This window comes from Vanessa atalanta, chromosome 1, assembly GCF_905147765.1.
Source record: "Vanessa atalanta chromosome 1, ilVanAtal1.2, whole genome shotgun sequence".
NCBI lineage: Eukaryota > Metazoa > Arthropoda > Insecta > Lepidoptera > Nymphalidae > Vanessa > Vanessa atalanta.
In genome coordinates this window covers 8447968-8471202 of record NC_061871.1, presented here as the reverse complement: position 1 = coordinate 8471202, position 23235 = coordinate 8447968, and the positions used below count along the sequence as shown (strand labels likewise).

At 33.4% G+C, this 23235-nt stretch overlaps 1 protein-coding gene across 2 annotated transcripts; it reads left to right on the top strand.

Moving 5' to 3' along the window:
• The first annotated feature begins 1172 nt into the window (after window positions 1–1172).
• Window positions 1173–22499, top strand: LOC125065405 (protein brown-like). Of its 2 annotated transcripts, none has more exons than XM_047672981.1 (12): window positions 1173–1296; window positions 4575–4701; window positions 4770–4818; window positions 5094–5271; window positions 5923–6072; window positions 6799–7037; window positions 8287–8442; window positions 10592–10697; window positions 12083–12307; window positions 19206–19341; window positions 20307–20513; window positions 22314–22499. In XM_047672981.1, the coding sequence occupies exons 1-12, from the start codon at window positions 1279–1281 to the stop codon at window positions 22493–22495; spliced, it is 1773 nt and encodes a 590-aa protein (XP_047528937.1). In that variant the 5' UTR covers window positions 1173–1278; the 3' UTR covers window positions 22496–22499. The 2 variants fall into 2 exon arrangements, with proteins under 2 accessions (XP_047528937.1, XP_047528945.1); XM_047672989.1 differs by having other exon boundaries at window positions 1199–1296; window positions 4776–4818.
• Window positions 22500–23235: the final 736 nt, after the last annotated feature.

The window sequence follows — 23235 nt, the reverse complement described above, 5'->3', positions numbered from 1 at the left end:
GAGCAGAAGACGCTTTATAAAAAAAAATTATCTCGACTCATTAAAAAAACAAAGTATATAAGATTTGTTCTTTTTTTTTAAGTATATTTTTATTGTAACAAAAAAAAATCCTCCATTATCTCAAACAAGATATAGTTTTAACAAGTAATCTTATATTTTCAAATATAATTATGAGTTTTTGACCCAATAACTCATTAATAAACTAACAACGGACTCAAATATGATAAGAAACGTTTTCAGCTAATCATTAAGACATTTGTTCAATGATTAATATAATCACATTTTGAATACAAGACTCGTTTATTCTAAAAAAGTATATATTATTGTAATCTCAAAAGTAGGTAATGAGTATAAAGATTACATAGATGGAGAATGCCGACGTGTATCGACGCTGTGACTGTCATTACAGACGAGATGATTAACAGAGATTAAAAATACATTAAACAAAGATGGAAGTCTAGTTTAGTAAGATTAAAAAATAACTATTCTGTTAACTGGTTAGTTATATAGCATAGGATATATTTTAGTGTACAGTACTCTTACTATTCCGTGACACTCATGATCTAATGATCATGACACCTGATTTTTAGTATATATTTATTTTTAGAGTTTCTAATGAAAGGAATTTTGAGAATGAGATCAGTAGCAGCGTTAACACTTCTAAGAGATTTCATTATATATGATTGGTTTTTTAGATATCTTAATAGTAATTTTCTATATAATTAAGAGAATAAAGGTTTCAATCTATCAATATTGCGTCCACAACTACTAATAAATACTGAAAAATTCCATATGTCAATATAAGTTTTTTTTTTTTACGGAATTATTGTCACTTTTATGGAGTCAAAGTTATTCTTCCAAATTCTAGGACAATTATGAGATTCCTTATACTTTAACTCACCATATGAATAAAAAATTAAAAATCTATTATGAATTATGATTATTTCCTCATTACCAAATTACAGTAACAAAATACCTTACAAAATCACTAGTAATACTTGCGTCAATTAATTTCTAATCTCTATGTAACGTTGTCTAAAATTAAGATCCTATTTAGAAATATATATTTAAATTTGAGTGAATACAACGCAATGTAGGGGACTCAAAAGTATTTTATGTTTGCATACAAGTCAGAGATGAGTTTTTATCTCATTTTATCTCCTACAAACAGTGTTTATTTGATATGTCGCTGTAGTCAGAATGCTTTCACATTTAATAAGATTTGTGTTCTAGAACAGTTTTGTGTTGTTAATTAAGAAAACGTTTTGATGTCGACAAATGACAATGGATAAAATGGTATGTACTTATTATATATTATTTTTTATCGACATACTTTGTAACATATTGATGTAGAAAACGAAATTGGCATCCAATTATAGTTTTATGAAAACTCGTTTAATTTGTCGTGTGATTTGTATGATGCAGTCGTGTTATTGACTTTTAATTCCGTTTAATGATTTTCATGATGGTGCTCAGATCAATAGACATTATTACGACTGTTTTTTTAACAAACAAAACTTACTACGCTACATAATGTATCATTTTGTAAATATTTTTAAACATAATGCCTTGGCAATATTATAATAGTCCTAATTATATCACTTGTACGCCTAATGATTTTTTTTTTTTTAAACTCAATGACAAATCTAGTTTGTTAAAAAAATGTTAAGAGAAGTTTAATAATTACGTAAATAAATATTTATGAATCAGTAGGTTACATTCGTAATAATACGTGCAATGTAAGCTGTGTTATCAGGTGTCATGGTCCTTTTGTTTACATACAAATAAATAACAAACGTTTGAAATGATAAACTCGTGTGCTTCATCTCGAGGTACAGTTAGCCTCAAAAATACTATAAAAATATTAAATAATAGCCTTTAAAAGGCTCCGGTTTTATTCAGCGAACAGGATTAGTTGATTATGTTCGCATGAGAAGCTTTTCATTTGCCGCCCTGAGGCAGTACTTACTTTATAAATTAAATTCGGAATAGAATTTTTTGAAAAATTATTTTTGATAATTTAATCCGGATTCACTGATGTTTACGGGCTTCAGGAATACTACGAAGTTCATCATTAATAGGCTCGTCGCAATCACGGGTTTTGTTAATGTAACGTATTCATAATGTGCAAGAGAAAAGCGGTGTACTACCCGGCTTTTGTCTAGTATTACTGAGTTACTCGGTACAGATTTAAATAGATTTGAGGCATAAAAATAGACTTATTAAGTAATACCCGAACTAATTATATTACGATAGAATTATGAATAACCCAAGTCCTTCAAATCTTTCAGGCTTTTATTATTAATTTCTTTTTTTCATATGAAAAAAAAATAAAATAAAAGAAGTACAGTTGCTAAGAGCAAATATTCGAAAAAGTCCCATTGCTCTAGTTATTGGACAAATCACTTAAAAATATTACCAAATTGAGTACAAACATTATACGATATATTTAAAATGCAAAAATGCTTCTAGTTCCGCAGATCACTTAATATCTCTGAATCAGGAGAGATATTAAGTGATATGATGAGAAAAAAAAACACGGTTATGTGACAATAATAATTGTTTCCGTAACATAACGTGTAATTGTTATCATCTAGAATCTAGATGATGATTTCTTTTTGTGACTGAAATAGTTAATTTATATTTGTATTATAATACAACGACCAACAAGAAATTACACACTTGAATGCGACTTTTAAGTTATCTGAGAAGCGATTGCACTGTGTACTACTATTATAGGCATGAATGTACATAATCCATAAGAATACAGATGGCGAGAAGCGATTTTTTTTAATTCTATGTATGTTTATACTATGTATGTACTGTGTAAAGATATAACACGGAATACAGACACTAGTTTTAGAACAGAAAAAATTAAAAGTAGAAGCAATGCCAAAAAAGCTGAAAGAAAACTAATTGTCACGGTATAGATATGTAATATGCTTCTGATATTATTAAAAACATGGTCGTTATGTTGTTTTGTGTTTCGTATAATGAATATTATACTCTCATTTTATTCTCAGAAAATATAATATTTGTATAATTATGTAAATCTTTGATAAGATATAGTGTATTAGTAGTATATTAACAAGTATATTAATATATATATTTGTTCTTTGATAATAATAGTATAATCAACATTAACTGCTTTCATTGGTCTAGTGCCTAGTTTATAAGGATGCAGATCCCCGAACACCTGAGTTCGAAACCCGAGTCGACCCCGAAAAAAGTTATGGGCCAAGAATTTTTCAGTGGCAGCTCGAAGTATTTATATTGCCGTGCCGCGGAATTGCGAAAATGCGACTGTGGTTGTACGCACACTTGTGTTCTATAAAATGTCTTACAAAGTTGGATTTGCTGAAACCAAAATCGATCAGTAGGATGTCATCATAATAAACATGTTCAACATTAGAGATCCGAAGTTCTGACTAAACGGGTTAAACTTCATTTCGTATTAAAATAGATTTAATGCAGTGGAGTGTTGTGCGTTACGATAGTAATTTGTTTTTATATTAATTTCATATCTGCTTGAAAATTATTTAACTAACAGTGTTTGTTTAATTATTTTTTTTATTATTAGGTAATAATTAATACATCTTCGTGATTGATAGACAGCATTAAATCATCACTCTATCCACAAAAAATTGACGAAGAAGTAAGGTCACATTTTCGACGTTACTGCTTAGAGATAAATCACCTATTCCGACAGCAACTTAATAACAAACAACCTACAATTTTGACACGAAATAAATAATTGCAGTAGAAAAATGCGTAGATTTATATTCCAAGCCAATATTGTCTTAAATTAATAACAAATAAGAACCATAATGGAGCAGTAAAATTGTTTAATATCAACTTTGTCAGATAACGATTATTAAAAAAAAACTTAAATACTCTTCGACATACCATACCTGTATTATGACATATCGCTTTTTAATATTATAGTTCGTGCATCATATAACAAAAGTAGTTAACTTTAATAATATGTGATTACGTGGTTACATGCGTTTAAATGTAGTGTGTATCATTTTTTTTTAGAAATAATATACTCTGTTGTCTTAGATTTTCGCGATTATTACACATTGAAATAAAACTAGTTTTTAACGGATTTAATCGCGTATATTAATTATTTTAACATCCCGACGTTTCGAGCACTTTGCAGTGTTCGTGGTCACGGGCAGGCTGACCCGTTTTTATTGACCCAGTTTTATTTCAATAATATACTCTATCCACAGTACGCTTAAATCTAATATAATTTGTAAATGAAATGTTAATAATGTTAACTTTAATTCACAGATAATTACGCACTAAATACTTTTGGCAAGCTATTAAAATCAAATTATATTTGTAATAAAATGTGTTTTCGTATAGAATAAATAATTTGGACTATATATATTTGACTTGGCATATATATTTATTATAGAACAAACATATGTTATATTATTTGTGGAACATAGATTTAGTGAAATTCATAAATCAATCTTTTGTTTAATTGTTAAGAACTTTCGCCTGAAAGAAGTGAATAGTTTTTTTTTTTTTTAAGATTTTTACCATTTTATTTTTTTATTTTCCAGTCGATAAAGACGTATTCCAAGAATGATGTCGTAATTAAAGTGAAAAATTTAAAAGTATGGACACCAGAGGAGAAATCATGGTGGCGACGAAAATCTTCCAATCCCTCAGTAGTTGTTTTAGATAACGGTGAATACAATAAAAAACCTTAAGGGTTACCTTGTAAAAACAACAATTGACTAATATGTCGTTTAAAGTTTCAGTTTGTATGAAAACAGGAGAGTTCGTTGCGGTAATCGGACCGAGGTAAAGATATTATATTAATCTTATTATTACATTAACGGTCAGTTTTTAAGAGGCTAATAAAATATCCGTCATGTGTCAACGTCAATCAAATAAATTTCAATCTTTGCATCATAAAATTAATTTTTAGAAATTTTATCAATTTTGATTGACGTGCGATCAGTCGTTAAAAAGCCCAAATTGAGTAACTCTCTTGGAGCCTTCTTATTAACTCTTTCAGATTTCAATGGCTTCGATTCTATTTTTTTTAATAATTTATGTATGCGTTACTTTTTCAGTGGTGCAGGCAAAACAACATTTCTTATGTCAATGGCTGGAAAATGTACCCTTCCATATAGCGGTACAATTAAAGTGAATGGTAAAAACATTAAAGATGCACAGGGGTTGGTGGATATTGTACCGCAGTTCGATGTTTTCATGGACAGTCTTAGCGTTGAGGAACACTTGATATTTATGGTTAGTTTGCATAATATAGTTGCAGTTTGCATAATGTAGAGTAATAATATATATTACTAAAATTGCCTTTATGGTAAAGAATCCTTCACGCTTTTGTAACCAGTTTTAGGATATGTAGTAAATATAAAAATATGACTAATCACTTGTATTAAATATATTAAGCTTGATTATAATATTTATTAAAAGATATCAATAGAACCATACATCATTTTTTAAATTAATATCTACTCTATTATTTTAAAAGAAAGGTATCTAAATGTTTTATGAATCATAAGAAGACACATGATAATTATGCTTTACGATGTGCGATAGACTAAGACATGGCAGTGTATTATATATAAGTTAGATTTAAATTTATGTAGATGAAGGTCCGGCTAGCGATGTACTCATATATTAGATAAATCAATTTATCACTCAATTCCATAAGCCTTATGCCTCGAGTGTAAAAACGCAACTATGCATATATTCATCACGTCCCATTGGCTCGGCATGCTTCGCCTTGAGATCAAGCGTCCCAGGCTACTGAGATTGTCACCAACCTTGGATGTTTTAGAATTGTGGCTTAATATGATAAAAATAGGCTGTACTGTGAGCGCTCGCGTGCCGTTTTATATTTAAAATTAGAAACAATACTATTTAATTATGTTTCAGACAGAAATGAAATTGGGCAGTGTTAGTAAACCATCCAACAAAGAAATGCTAAAATCACTCATCCACGAATTTAAGCTAGAGACGTTAAAACATTCGCCAATAAGTTCGCTATCAGGCGGTGAACGAAGACTGTTATCCTTAGCTACCTCGGTAAGAAAATGGTGTTTTGAAATTACTTAACCGGCTTAAAAAAAAATTGTCGGGACGAAAAATTAACAAGTCATGTCTTAATTATTCGTTAGTAATACATATTATTTATCCGGTATTCGTTAAAAAAAACAAGACGACGTAGAGGTTACTTGGTGCTAAAGCTTTAATGGATTCAAATGTAGGTACTATCGCATACACAGATCACTTATATTATCGCCAAAACCCAATACTAATTATCGTTGTGCTCTGGTTTGAAGGTCGAATGGGTGTGTATATATATTACAGGCTCAAGGGACATATCACTTAAATTCCCAAGTGCAGATCACTTACCATCAGATGGCACATTAGCCTGTCCGCTAGACGACGTCTGTGTGTTTTAATCTGTGTTCAACCAAATAAAAACAGACATAAGTTTGGAGTTAGGTTCAAGTTGAACAAAAATTAACGTTTTTATTCGTTTTTTTTTCTTTCTTATAATCTATCAAACTAGTGTGCTGTATAGCAAACTAGAGGTCCTCTTATCTAGGATCTACTATGATATTACAGAGTATTTGAATATGTACGAAAATACAAAACTATATATTGATTTGGGCGGAGTGTGGAGGTGCACTAGCTCTTATAGTCTTGTTAAGTTGGTCATTTTGCAATCAATACCGTTAAAAGGTTTAGATAGCTTTTTATAAGAAACGCCTGTTTTACTAATACCCTTTTCAATAAATGTTTTAGCTCTTATCAAATCCTCAAATCTTAATATGCGATGAACCAACGACAGGCCTTGACAGTTATAACGCGGCTCTCGTGGTAGGAGTCCTAAAGGCATTGTCAATGAGTGGAAAGATAGTGATCTGTTCAGTACACCAACCTTCATCAGATCTGTTTAAGGATTTCAATTCCATATCATTGATGGCCGAAGGGAAATTGCTGTTCCATGGAACACAAGAGGATTGTAAAAAAACATTTGAGAGGTGCGTATTTTTGGCATGCTACTATTACTTATATAATGAAATATCGTACGTGTCGTATATCCTTATTTGAAGCATAAATTCTCTGAACAAAACCTTTCGTTTATTAGATAATTTGTATTTTAAACAATATTTTAAATCTAATTTAGTGGAAGGGGGAACATTGTATGAATTTTGCCCCTTACAAAGTGGGGATGAACAATTAGTGCAGTATACGCGTATTAAGCGATACGCATATGCAAAGGTATAATTGCAGTAGAAAAATGCGTGTGCACTGTTATGCCGTTGTGTGCCTCTCCCCCACCGCTCGTGGGGGAGAGGCACACAACGGCATAACAGTGCACCAATAGATGTTTCACAACAAAAGGCTGAACTCAACGTCAAGTGTAGGGCTACCAGACACTAAAATATACACATATACATAGCATTTGTTGACATTTGTTGCATTCGGCATTACTGACAATAATCTTTATAAAGGTCGGACCGACCGGACACTTAAATATTTTTCTGAACACGATCGTTATAAGCCTAACATGGCAATATGATACTGATAAATGGTAGCAGCTATAGCAGTTGTATAGAAATAAAGTTTCGTTGTATGGCTAATTACACGTTTATTATTAATTAAACCTTAAACACACATATAGTTTTTTAGAGTTTGTCAGCTTAAAACATATTTTTTTCTCTGACTCATTACAGTAAAATTTATTGTAACAGCCCTTAAATGACACACTAGTGGCAAAGTACTCTTGCAAAGAAACTTTGCATCTTATTTCAGTACGCTTCGCCATCGCTCATGTACATTATAATTAAATAATTATGGTCAATATCATTAAAATATTTGTAGAGTGGTAGGACTTTCTGCAAGCCTGTCTGGGTAGATTATTCACTCGTCTCAGACTCTACCGCCAAATGAAAGCGATCCCGTGGCACCCGCCGAAGAGACGCAGAGGGTACCCTTAGGCCCACATTAGCCCCACATACCCCATACGCGGGGGGAAGCCGGAATGCGTTATTCTACCGCCAAATAGAAATACTTAGTATTGTTGTTATACGGTTCGAAAGATGTTTAAGCCCACGTTACTACATTTAATTCCTAAAGTTGGCTGCGCATTACCGATATAATGGTGATAGTGACCACTTACCGTAAAGTAGCCCATTTGTCCACCCACTTTGTAAAAAATGTGTTCTTGATACTTTTAAAGGTTTTAGTACCAATGTGTGTACATATGTGTTTTTAAAATCATCACAGGCTCAACCTACGCTGCCCACAGAACTACAATCCAGCGGAATTTTATATCAAGGCCGTATCCATGGACTTGGGTAATAAAAACTATGGCCTGGAAAATAACTGTGTGCCGGATGAAGATGAAACTGGTTCCGTAGCGACGCAGCAAGACTTGCACGGGTAAGCCCGTTTATATCGTGTCGTTACGACTTAGTACCCTAGTAAATAGTTATGGCAATTTGTTTTTAACATGGGTATTGGCTTATAAATTATATCAAGCACTAATTATTTCGTCTAATTTTAAAGTATTTTAAAAATTATATTTATAGGACATATACAATAATAATCATTTTATATAGTAATCAGTCGGTCTATGATTACTTACTAAATAAAAAAATAAAAACAAATAAATCCAGTTGTCCAGTGAAGAATTGATATGTTACTTCGAAACTATTGACTAAATTATTTATGTAGTTTGGAGGGAAATAATTTCAGTTTACATTTAAAATATCGGGCATCTTTATCTTTTTTGTATGCTATAGTTTATCGATTTACATATAGGTATTGCATTTTAAAATACTTTTTCACTGAATTGATGTTAATATTTAATTATTTTTGTTGAATTACCTTTTTTTTATTTCGCTAAAGCTGATGAAATGAACAATGTTTTATGTAGATAATTTATTTGCGTATAAGTATAATATTAACAGTCGTGACGATTGACTGTAAAATTGATAAACGCCTAGCTTAAAGAGTACGTTTTTTGTAAGAAATGTTCCGTCGGCTCATCTACATATAAGCCGGTCGTAATCCGATTATGTTTGTTTCAAAATTCTAAAGGCCTACAAAAAAGTTAGAGGTCGATGAACATGAAAAAGTCATTTGTTTATTTGATTTATATGTTTTTTGTCGCTAGTGATAGAATGTCGTCGTACCTTAACTGTAATTACTCATAGCTAATAGGTTTTCAACTTTGTTTTTGTAATAGTTAAGTATGAGCCGTTAACTCGTGAGTTGCACAATGTTACGCAATGTTGCGCAATACTGTTCTTGTACAAATTATAGCTATTTTATGTTTTATTATGACCTTTTAGAATTTTTAGAATTATGAAACCTTAAAGGTTTGAAGTTATTTAATACAATCGAAAAAATGTACTACATCGGTATTTTATGAATGTGATGAATTTGAAATTTATCCAATCTTTAAATAAGAATCCCTTAGTACTTAAGCTGTTCCCAAGAGTTGTTACAACCGCTGTGTGTGGTCTTTGTGGATAACGAGAAAACCTTCGATACTATCGAAACTTGGGTAGTGCTGGAGGTAATGCAGACATGCCATATCGATTGGAGATATATCTATTTGCTGAGATGCCTGAACGCAGCTACAATGACTATCCAAATACAGAACTGTAAGATGAAAGCGATCCAACTGCGGAGAGGGATGCGACAGGGGGTAGCTATATCTGAAATCCGAAACTGTTCACCAATGCGTTTGAAGACGTTTTCAAGACACTCGTTTGGACTGAATATGGAATGTAAACGAAGTAACACACCTTCTTTGTTGCCGCGTCACTGGAACAACTTACCGCAATGCTGCGTAGTTTTTCGGAAGTTCCGAAAAGACTCGCTCTTTCCGGCTTATCGGTTTCGGTATTCACTTGACCAGAAACCGATCGAAGTCCCAGTGGAAGTACCTACCTTTTTTTTTTGTTTAACGAGGAGGAAATGGTTTGGTGTGGCCGAATCGTGAGGCGACGGGTTCGCCAAGGGCATGCAACCGCGGCCCCACCAGCGGCAGCCGCCGTAAGGCAGCTGAATATTCATGGAAAGCACGCCTAGTGCGCGCCTTCCCCCGCATCCTCCACGTGGGAATGTGGCGAACTCCCCCGAGTCCGCCACTGGAGGCACTGACGCCCTGCGGCGGATAAGATGGTAGGCTCCGCCGTTGACCGCCGCTGTAAAACACCTGGGATCCTCGAGTAGCGAGCCCTCCCACTCCTTCCGAGGCCACTCACATGGTCCGCCCTGACGCCGATCAGTGACGTACCAGGAGCAGCCCCGCGGCATCCTTCCCGCCAGTCTTAGGCGTGGCCGACGAGCAAGCTCAAGCCGGTCCCGTTGCCCAGAGTACACCACGAGGAGGTGACTGACGTGTACCCCGTGGAAATACCTAGCTGGGTCAACTTAGGGGAGTAAGCTGTTCGAAGAATTTGGTTGGGATGGCGCAGAGTCACCACTAGATATAATTTAAAAGTTTAATCTTACCAAGTATAATCAAAAAGAAACTGTCCTTAATTGTAATAAATTTTTTACACCTCTAATTCCACAGCACTCAAAGGAACTGGTTCAGACAAGTGCAGCTCTTATTATGGCGATCGTCACTCGCCTTCAAGAATAATATTAAGAACTATTTTTTTCAGCTTTTCCTAAATACAGTGAGTATTATTTAATTTAATCTTATTTTATTTTAATGTCAATTAGAAATTTAAGTACGTTCTTTTATTGGGCTATATCAGATATCAGAAACCAAAATTCAAAATTAAAAAATAATATCTCCTTCAATTGTGCACAAGGGCCTTTCATGTACATATTATGCTGCAGAATATAAGCTTCAATGAATTAATAATAATTAATGTTAAGTATTTTTTTAATTAAATACATGATTAATTAACTTTAATATACTTTTCCTTGAATCGTAATTCTTATCATAGATTAACCACAAAAACATTAAATATAACGATTTCAAATTAAATCATTTAAACTTGTTAACAAGCTTACACAATTTTTAGTTTTAGCCTTGAAATCTTAAAAACGTTTGGCAAATAGTAACAAAATTAAGGGTCTGACCAAGTTTAGCGACATTCATTAGCAGACTATGTGTCATGTATATGTCGGAATTATTATTAGATTATTAAATTATTTAAATCGCAATAAAAACACCATTGACGTCAGCTGTCAGATATGTAATTGGTTGTCATAAAGAATAAGACTTAAAGGATAATATTAAAAAAATATGTTAATCTGATATATTTAATTTCAATATAAGAAGGAGTAGATCACAGATTAGTAAATCATAGATTTACATAACCTATGTGACTTGCTGACAGCTCCACTTTATTATGCACTGCAGTTCTTGATTAATATATATTTATTTATTATGATTAACTACTCATATTTTAGTTTTATTATTTTACTTTAATTTACTTCTAAAGTTCTCATAAATCTTTACCGATATTCAAAACGCAATGATCTCGACCGATGATATAATGTCAATTCAATGACAAAGTTGTTAATTTGTGATTGGAATAGACTACACTAGAATAATGCTCAAAAATAAAATACATTAAAGAAAAAGAAAAAAAATGTGATCGCGTCACAATTATATATTTATATTAAATATTATAAAGTCAATAAAATATACTTTTTTGTAAACATCCGTTTTCGAATATTTTAAAAATGATCACTGTTAATTACACATGAAAAAATGTGGTGTACAAACTTATTAAACGTTAATTATGTTAATTACATATTCATAAACTAAATATAGACTGGTACTGTTAGATATGTATTTCGTAACCTGTTTATTAATGTAACAATTGCGCTCAAAGATTCGATCATATATATTATGATAATTACAAAAATGGTCGTTCTATTTGAATATAAATCGTTTTATTGTATTATTATATTATATTACATTTTACTACGTTTTCGCATTACTCATGTGTTTGTGCACGCCCACACATATATTTTAATCTGATTGTAACATCTTTGTAGGTGTACAGTATTGTAATTGTAAATAATATTCTAATTTTATTTTCAGATAATATCATCACTTATTATAAACACATGTTATATTGGTATATCTGGGACAACACAGAAAGGGGTTCAAGATTTTAGAGGATTTCTCTGGTTAATCTGTTCTGAGGTCTCATTTAGCGTCTCGTATTGCGCTTTGTACGCTTTTGAGAGCGATCTTACTTTGTTTAAAAGGGAAGTGGGCATCTACAAGGCGTCCAGCTTCTATGTTAGCAGATTTTTAAGTTTGGTAAGTAATGAAAACTTAAAACTTTTGAATTTTTCCCGACGTTTGGTATGATGTCATGCGATGGCAGTAAAAACAAAAATGCATTCGTTTATTATGAACAATATAAATTGTGAAATTAATTTATTTCAAGGCCCACTGCATATCACCTGCACTTAGGGCTACCCGCACGGTGGCGGGTAAACCACCACGACAGCATTCCCAAGGAGGGTTGGTGTCAGGCAGGCGGCCGACCATAAAATCTTAAGCCAAAACCCTTAGCAGCATGGATACTAAAAACCATTCGAGTGATAGGGCTAGGGCGTACCCCACAGGCGACGCGCAGGGGCAGCACCCGGCTCCTGTGGGAAATGGACAAGGGTTGTCGCACCGGAACGAGCGGGTGCGACGTAAGAAGCGAGCTCGAAGTGTGAGAGAGTTAAAATTGAGGTGTGCAAGTTGGAATGTAGGAACGATGTCTGGAAGAGGAAGAGAGCTAGCAGATGTTTTAAAAAGGCGACGGATAAATGCAGCGTGCCTGCAAGAGACAAAGTGGAAGGGTGCAAGGGCTAGGGAAATCGGAGAAGGATATAAATTATTTTATTGTGGAAGTGATGGCAAGAGAAATGGTGTGGGTATAGTTTTAGATAGTAGGTTAAAAGAATGTGTGGTGGATATAAAAAGAGCGAATGATAGACTGATAGCGATTAAACTGATTGTGGACGGCATGACACTGAATCTAGTAAGTGTGTATGCGCCGCAATCAGGCTGTGAGGAGAGCGTGAAAGAAAAGTTTTGGGAGGACTTTGATTGCCTGCTGATGAATATACAGGATAGCGAGGAAGTCTACGTGGGTGGTGATTTTAATGGCCATGTAGGAAGAGAGAATGATGGATAGGAGAGAGTGCATGGTGGGTGGGGATTGGGAAACCGGAACGCTGACGGTGAGACACTTTTACAAGCTGCCTGTGCCTTCGACCTGGCTATAACAAACACGTGGTTTAAGAAAAAAGAGGAACACCTAATAACCTACAAGAGTGGCCACCACGCGACACAGATAGACTACTTCCTAGTGAGGCGGAGGAGTCTATGCTGTGTCAAAAACTGTAAAGTGCTGCCAGGCGAAGCATTAGTCGCCCAACATAGGCTTGTGGTGATGGATGTTAAATTAAGTGTCTCCCCCAGAAACAGCCAAATACGGCCCCCTCCAAAGACAAGATGGCGTATGTTAGAGAATGATGAATGTGCTAGTAGATTTAGGAACCATATAGTGGAGAAAATTATAGAAATGAATGAGATGGAAGAGAAATTGGTAGATGATTGTTGGAATGAGATGGCCAGGCACATAAGGAAGGTCGCAAAGGATGTGTTTGGAGAGTCGAAAGGAAAAGGTCTGATAGATAGGGATACATGGTGGTGGAATTTGGAAGTGCAAAATATACTGAGAGAGAAGAAAGTGGCATTTAAAGAATGGCAGGTTGTAAAAAATGTGAATACAAGTTTAAAAGATGAAAAAAAGGAAGTTTACAAGGAATTTAAGAGGAGAGCAAAGAAGGCGGTAGCAGTGGCCAGAGCTAAGGCACAAGAAAAGTTGTACAACTCACTGGACAGCCCTAGAGGCCAGAAGGAACTCTACCGAATTACGAAAGAGAGAGAAAGACGATCGAGAGATATAACACATATCAAATGCATGAAAGATGAGGCTGGTAAGGTGTTATGTAGAGATGAGGAAATAAAAGAGCGATGGAAGATTTATTTTGAAAAGCTTATGAATGAAGAGAATGACTGGAATGGTATTCTCCAAGAGGCACAAGTAAATAAGGGATTAGTAAGAGAAATAAGCATGGATGAGATAATGACAGCAGTCAAAAGTATGAAAAATGGGAAGGCTTTGGGTCCAGATGACATACCAGTTGAAGTATGGAAGGTGTTAAAGACTGACGGATGTATGTGGTTGACTTTATTCTTCAATAAGTTGTTGCATGAAGAAACCATCCCTCAAGAATGGTGCAGTAGTTCGCTAGTGCCCATCTTCAAAAATAAAGGGGATATACAGGATTGCAACAACTATAGAGGGATAAAGCTCATGTCACATACTATGAAAATATGGGAGAAGGTAATAGAGAGAAGATTGCGAGAAGAGAGTGAAATTGCCCAAAATCAGTTTGGGTTTATGTCAGGTCGAGGGACAATGGACGCTATTTTTGCACTCCGCCAATTGTGCGAGAAGTACAGACGTGCTCACAAGAACCTGCACATGGTATTCATTGATCTCGAGAAAGCCTATGATAGGGTGCCTCGTGAAGTGTTATGGTGGGCATTGAAAGAGAAAGGTTTGCCTGGGAAGTATGTGGAGTTAGTCCGTGCTATGTACAGGGGATCCTGTACCTACGTCCGATCGTCTGCCGGCAACACTGACCAATTCAGTGTGGCTGTAGGGTTGCACCAAGGGTCGGCTCTAAGTCCTTACCTCTTCCTGCTGATTATGGACGCTCTAACGGCGAACATAAAGGAGGAGGCACCCTGGTGCATGCTTTTTGCCGACGACATTGTACTGGTTGGTGAAGATGGACCTGAGATCCAGAATAGATTGGAAGATTGGCAACAGAAACTGGAGAATGTTGGCTTGAAAATCAGTAGAACGAAGACTGAATACATGTTCTGCGATTTCGGCGGTCTCTCCGGTCCTGAAGCCATAGCGCTTGATGGCGTAGCCCTTCCAGTCTGCTCCGACTTCCGGTATCTCGGTTCACTCATTCAAGGCGATGGCGAAATAGATCGAACGGTAAAGCTCAGGATTAACACAGGGTGGATGAAATGGCGGCAGGTTACGGGAACAATTTGTGACCCCCGTATTCCCCTTAGACTTAAGGGGAAGATCTATAAGACCATGATCAGACCTGCTATTCTATATGGATCAGAGTGTTGGGCTATAAAAGGGATGACTGAAAGACAATTGCATGTGGCGGAGATGAGAATGCTGAGAGCAATGTGTGGTATTACGCGAATGGATAGAGTAAGGAATGAGTACATAAGAGGAAGTTTGAAAGTGGCACCGGTAACCGAGAAGCTATCTGGAAACCGGCTGTCTTGGTATGGGCATGTTATGCGGAGGAATGAGGACCATGTTGTGAGAAAGGTTTTGAGTATGGATGTGGATGGATATAGAGGTAGGGGACGACCCAAGAAACGATGGATGGATTGTGTGAAAGACGATATGGTTAGAAAGAATGTTACTTGTGAGATGACGTCTGACAGAGAAGTATGGAAGAAGAAGACATGCTGCGCCGACCCCAAGTAAAATTGGGATAAGGGCAGGAGGATGATGACTAATTGCTAATTGCCTAGCATGGCGAATATGCTTGTACTCTTCTCAGGCTGCTCTTATTGTAGGCAGTTTAATTTTAAAACAGATTTTTCTGCAGAAATGTTTATCTTAGTATAATTATTTATTGCGTAGAACGTAAAACTCGAGTAAACTTGATAATTTGAGATTTTTATGCAAAAACTATTATATAGTGCATGGAATCATAAAATATCTGTTTCAAATAGGCAAAAACTCATTTCGTTTTTCTAGTCTTGATTTCGTTAATAGCATCTTTTCTTATTTGTATGTTCTTAAATCAAAATATCTAAGTGATCGACGCGTAGAATGTGGTAAAGATTGTTATTTAATTACTTTTGTATAACTTTTCATTTTTTATTTTTTAATGTAACAACATAGTTTTCCTGAAAGAATGAAAATCAATTTTGATGGATTAAATACTTTTAAAAAAAATTATACTATTTTTGGAAATTTTACGATAAATTTATGTACAGCTGTTGATTTTTCTTACTTAATATTATTTTGACTGTCCTGTTGATCAGTTGGAATAAAACTCAAATCGTGCCATTAAAAAGTTATCTAGCTTGGTCGAGATATCAACAGTATTTTCTTGATGTTTGGAAATAGGCACTCTTGCACCTCGGGTACATCACGACGTTGGTCCTGCGCCTGAACTCTTTCCGGTTGTAAATGATTAATTATGATTAATTGTAAGCTTGCGTACAGTGAATATTCTGTGCTCCGCATTTGGTCTCTGACATCGGTCAGGGAACATTTAATCCCATTTACTCTTAATACAACATGAGGTAATATCTTCAACTCTGTATACAGACTGTAACTTTGTCATTTCTCAAAGCGCTGCTTACTTCGGAATCTAAATTACCGACTTAATCAGCCTTCAAACCGACTAATACGAAGTATGGGTCTTTACAAGTAATGAGTGGGTGACTCCTACTCATCTAACTCAGCGGGCTTACATAAAGTCATTAATTATATGCATTATATATAATTTGTGGTTTGATTGGTGATTAATCAATGTCAATTGATCGCATCCCGTCCCGATTAATATATTCATAGGAATAACGTTGATAGCATACTAGATATTACATATTAATTAACTTAATTAATTTAAATGGTAATATTATGAGAAATTAAGAAGATAGTTCATGTGAAAAGATTTGGGGAAACACTGCGTCCACCTGGAATAGTGTTGATGATATTTCTAAGTGAAAACAAAAATCTGTATTCAGTATAGAAGATTTAGCTAGCTATATTCTTTCATTGATTGTTAAAATTCTATTGGTTCGGAAAGAAATACGTCAGATGTGAGTGGAACCGACGAGAGGCCCTAAGAACGTTTTTTCGTATCTCATGTATAACAATTATGTGTTACGTTATTTTGCAAGAAGGTCAATAACATGATATTTTTATTAGAAATAGTATGAAAGGGAACGTTTCATTTAAAAGGTATGCAATTGCTATCATCTAACAGTCGTCCTTCAGCACACAAAAGTTAAATTTTAAATTCATAATTGAAAATTTTTAATGTTGTTATTGCATTCGATAAATTAATCTATCTAAGTAATCTATTATTAGACATTTTTATTTACCCAAAATTTGGTTATTGACCGACTTTAAGAGTTTTTCTGTGTACTTCCCGTTTGGTCTCATATAAATTTAAAGAAAAAATTGAAATCGGCGATTTTGTGTTAAAATTTTATATTATTAGGTCCTTACATACGAATTTTGCGTTTTGTCGTAATTACCACTTTGCTCTGAAATATCTCCTCTTTGGCTAAGAATTCCAAACTCAAATTTATAAAATCCTTATCTGGTACATTTGAGTTTTGAAAATAGACTTCTTTTTATTCCTCATTATTTTTTTCTTTGGCGTCGCTTATTACCGCACAATGGAAAACATGAAATATCGGTATATTTACGAATACGAGTTCTACCGTGACACCAGTGCTGCAGAAACAGCTCGAAGGATTAATAATGAGTACGGCGCTAGAAATTTCGACATCTAGAACCAACCCCGTGGAGACTAAAGTGCAAAATGAAGAATTAAAGGCTATTGTGGAAGCATGTGGGATCCATCGCAAATCACTTCAGAGATAACTGCAGGCTTCGGGGTAAGTGATAAACTGTATTAACCCACTTACGTGGACTAGCGCCGGTGTCGTTCACTGCAGCTTTCGAAAATCTAGCCAAACGATAACGGCAGATATCTATTGTCAGCAACTGCAAACCATGAAGGAAGAACTAGCTGCTAAGCAACTGAGATTGGTCAATCGCTCTAGGCCACTACTGCTTCACGACAACGCAAGACCACACACTGCACAATAAACAACTACTAAGTTATATGAGCTACAATTGGAAAGTTTGCGACATCCACCCTACGGATCCCCGGACCTTGTTCCAACAGATTACCATTTTTCCGGAATTTGGACAACTTCTGAGAAGGAAAAAAATTCAACTCCGATGCGGCAGTCCTAACCGCCTTCAAAAAGTGTATTGATTATTGACCCCATGGTTTTTTTAGTAAAGGGATCCATGAACTACCTATGAGATGGCAAAAGTACAAAAGCATAGATAACAAGGGTCCTTTGATTAATAAAATATATTTTACGAAAAACAATGACTATATTCCTCCCGTACAAAACGCCAATTTTATATGTAAGGACTTAATATAACTCTACATTAAGTAATTGATAAATTGTAACATAATTATATTAAATACAAGAATTTCGAATAACTTTAAGTTCTACAATGTCTTGTCACATTTTGATTGACATTTCCATGTTATTTTTTTCTTTGTGTTTGAAATCAATTGAATCCTTGGCCTTAACTATGAACATCCGCTAGCTATAGTTTCACATCGCACTTATAATACAATTTAATTCTATGGTAAAAAAAGAAGTTATTCTAATAAGCAATTAGTCTATATCATAAAATAACATACTGTTAATTAATCAAAGGCCAATATCATCAAAGAATATATATTTAAAAAAAAACTTTAATGTGTTTGTAGACAGAACACCCAATATATCGAATCAGAATCATTATCGTGGGCTCATCTTCTCAAAAATGTTACGTCACTTTTAAATTCCGCCCACTTCTATGTTAGTGAGTTGGGAAATTCTACTAACAAATAATGGTTATTATAAATTCCCGATTCAATTCCAATCCAACTTCGAATATTCCTCCCAAAAATAAAACTCAGTTTAATCTTAACTGAGGGCAAATTCTACTTATTTGTATCGGTTCACGATCTCGATTATATTCCGATCAAACTACGACCGAATAGTAACTGGATCGTTGTGTTAGTAGAACAGGAAAACGGCTGAATAGCAACAATACCGTTTCATTTCAATTGAGATAAAGTGATTATTTATTAGTAGAATTTTGACTCAGGGAACTGAACGCGAGACCACGGCTAACTTCAATGCTCCAACGAAGTACTGTGTGGGTTAAATGTAAATTAGGTATAGTCAAGTACGTGTCTTCCCTTTTGTGAACTACGAAAATAATGTAGAAATAGAAAATAGGTTCTCTATGAATTTTTACTTTTATTATAATATAATATTTTTTGTAAAGGTACCTCGATGTGTAATATGGCCGATCGTGTACGTCACCATAGCGACATTAGCAGTGGATCTGCCGAACCATTTACTGACTGCGGTGAAATTTACAATTTCTCTAATCGCGATGGCCGTCGCTTCTACTGCCTACGGTAAGGACAACAGCAATATGGTTTATTAATAATCTCATTAAAGAGTCTAGAATCATTTAATGGAAATGAACATACTGAGCAACATCAACAACAAAGAGTCTGTAGGTTTTATAACGAATATTTTTTTCTTAATTATTACATTTATTTTATTTATTTGAAATAATAATTCATTATTATTATCATTGACAACACTGAAATGTACAATCGAAGCCACAAATAATCAAACGTACTAATTTTGTCCACAAACATATTATTTTTCTACACAATATAAATCGGTACAATATATCTCATCAAAATCGGTTTGGCATTTAGGTTCTATATATAAATTAATACACCTACCTACGATTAATTTATAAATAAAACCAGATAAACTAACGTCACTATGGTAATCTTTTTCATAATATAAAGATTAGCAATTATTTATTACGAACAAACAACGTTTGATATATGAAACTGAAGGAGTTGTTGCCATCAGTATTAATTTTAAAACAAATAAATTGTATTAAATTTGTCATATTTATACATGTGAATTGGCTACAATATTATATTAGGCACTTGAAAACAGGCTATATTTAGATATGGATTAATAAAATAGCTTTTTATTAATAAATATTTATGAACTTAAAAATGTCGATAAGTTTTATATGCCAGCTATATTTAGGATTAAACAGGATATAGAAGAGGCGTATATATTATTTTTCTGTGTGGTATTGTTGTCCGTTTTTATTTACCTAATGTTTTTTTTATATATTTGTTCGAATTAATAAAAATCCAATTAACAAAACTTTATTGTATATTGTAATAATAAGTAAAAGTTTAAAATTGCACCGCATTGTTTGTATCTCGTACTCGGAGCTCTATTATTACGAATGGATACCAGGCTTAAAATAATTTTGGATATACATAATACATATATATGTATATACCGTAAGAGTGTTTTATTCTATATTAATTTTTATTATCAGGTCTTGGCATGGGAGCCCTTTTCATTTCTACGGGTATGATGGGTGACGTGATGCCCTGTGCAGACCTCCCTCTCTTCCTCATGTCTGGTGCCTTTCTACGGATATCCTCCCTCCCAATTTGGCTCTACCCGCTAAAGTTCTTCTCGCACTTCTATTACGGATTGGATGCCCTCAGCAATGTGTACTGGCGTCAGATTGATTCGATTGGTAAGACAATTTTTTTTATTTTAAAATTATGATTATTTAAAGGTTAATAGATATTAGGGTGAAAAGGTTACTCACCCGTTTAAATAAGATAAGTAATTCAGAATTAGAGTAAATGTTCTTAATATTGAAATTTACACTGGGTTACAAGACCGTAACTGCAATAACAAATTTAATTTTGACAGAACGAAAGCGGCCTATGTAACCGGAAGTCAAATATATTACTTGAACTTTATTAATTATTTGAAGAATTTTCTGTTTAATACTACTACATTTGAAAGTAATCTTGGTTATTCATAAAATTATGAAAAAAGTTGATGTGGAATAAAAACTTTTTAGATTACTTTTTAATTGAAATATATCGTCATTTGTTTTCTCTAACCTTTAGAGTAATATTAACTAATACTCAGTAAAGGTCTTAATCCTGGGTAAAGGTCTTTAGGTTTAGGATAACAGGCATATTACGTCTGACACGTGTAAGTTACTTCAAGATGTTTTATCCACTGCACAAAATCATGAAAACAGTGCTGGCCGCTTTCCGTTTAGTACTTTATAATGAATGAAATATCACATCAGCAAATCAATAACAATATTTAGCAAACATAAACATTTTTTTTAATAAAAACTTCTTTGCATTTTTAATTAAATAAGTATTTTATCCACTCATATCGAGTCAACCGTTCGACTTGTAATGAACTCGTAATTTTCTCCATTAAACTGAATTAATAATTCGTTTGTACATTTATCGGTTAAACCGGTTACAATTGAGTTCATTTTGAACGTAACACGGTAACGTTTTTGTAAAAGTTGAAAACAAATAATCCTTTACTGGTTTACGAAATCGAACTGGCCTAGTGTTTTCAAAACGTCAAAGTGAAAGGTTCTTTTTAATTGGTAAGGATGATACGTACTGTGTAATTGATAAAATAATTTAAAGTTATTTTAATTATTTTAACCGGCTCTTTCCAATAGAAATATATTTTCTGTGGACTGGCAAAAATGGCTACATACTAAACGTATTAATAACGGTTAACCACACAACTGACTACATTTATAAAATGATATCCCTGATCTCTAAGGTCAAAAAACACCTCATATATTTGAATTAATGAGCGTTAGACCTGAGGTTACCGACGTAAGAAATTCAGTGAAGTTCTTTAATGAAAATTTTATGCTTACAATAATATTATATTTTAATTATTTATTTATTGAATTGTCTCAAGGCGATCGTCGGCGTACTTAGCATGGAATCAAATCAAAGTATACTTTATACAGAGTTTATTTATATGAAATGAGAACCATCGAAAAATTCAGTAACTATTTTCCACTGATTCAATAATACAGATATGTTAATAAAATACAATTAAATTTATGTATCCTGTCTGAGATTCAACGTAAACTAACTCCACACTTTTTTATTACCCGTATAATCTTTTTTATTAATGTTTTCCACATCATTAAATTTATTAATTGGCAAAGTTAATAATTTCTGTGGTATTTTATTTAAACTTATATTAGACTAACTTCCGTCTGCGGGTCTATCGCGTGCGAGGGGTGAGGGACAGGGGTTCAGACTTGATATTAATATAGCAGTTTTCAAGTATGCAAAATATTATGACGATCGAGGAGTTAAGACGCAAAAATCAAATAAATAAATGAAAAACTTACAATGCTATTTATAATATTATTTGGGTATTCAACGGAAACGAATTAATTATCCCAACAGTCCGTTGTATTGTTTTATAAGTTTGTCACCAATATTTGACCAAATAGCAACCACATACATTTTTCTCTTTGTTCTAGAATGTTCTTCTAATACAACATCTATATGTCTAAACAACGGAGAGGCAGTTTTATTGGAAAACGGATACTCGAGTAACTTCATACTTGAAGATAGTACTGGATTGTTATTTGTTACAATAATATGGAGCCTCTTGGGATTTTACGGATTAAAAAGAGAAGAAAATAAAGGATATGCTTATTGATTTATTTATTTATTTTACCTTTAAAACCTCCTTGCTGATTTTTATATAATTAATGTATGTTAATTTATTACTTCTATTTTAAACAAAATTACATGCAATAATATATAATCACACATTTCAATTTCTATATTTGTTTTTCAATGCCATACGTATAATTAATAATACATTAATTTAAAAACAGTAGAATGAATAACGCTATTTTTATGTCGATTAATAATACATTATTATATACTCTGTACATCTAACCTTACATCACAACACTAGGATACGATACGTATTTCTTAGTGTAAAGAAACTCCTTTCAATAGTTTGATTACTTTAATTAATAATAAAAAAGGCATAATTCACCCTTACTTCATCAACTTATGATTTATATTTCTAACCGTATAAAACACAAGCCATTTTCATTTTTTCCAATCAAAACTTTTTTTAAAGGTCACTTAATTACTTATTCTTTTTTCCACAGATAATAAAATCTTAGGTTAGGAAATAAGTCAATTAACAAAATTTACGTTCGATACCAGTAGAAATTTAAATTATTATTGATGCGAATTAATTAAAAATTAATATTCTAAATTATAATATTAAAAATTATTATAATTACAAATGTAAGCACATTAGTCAATAATTGTTCATATAATGTTATAAAATAAATACAAAATAAATGAATATCTAATAGGATAAATTTGGTGTAAACGATTTTGAATATGAATATAGGATTAAGACGTGTCAAATCAAAT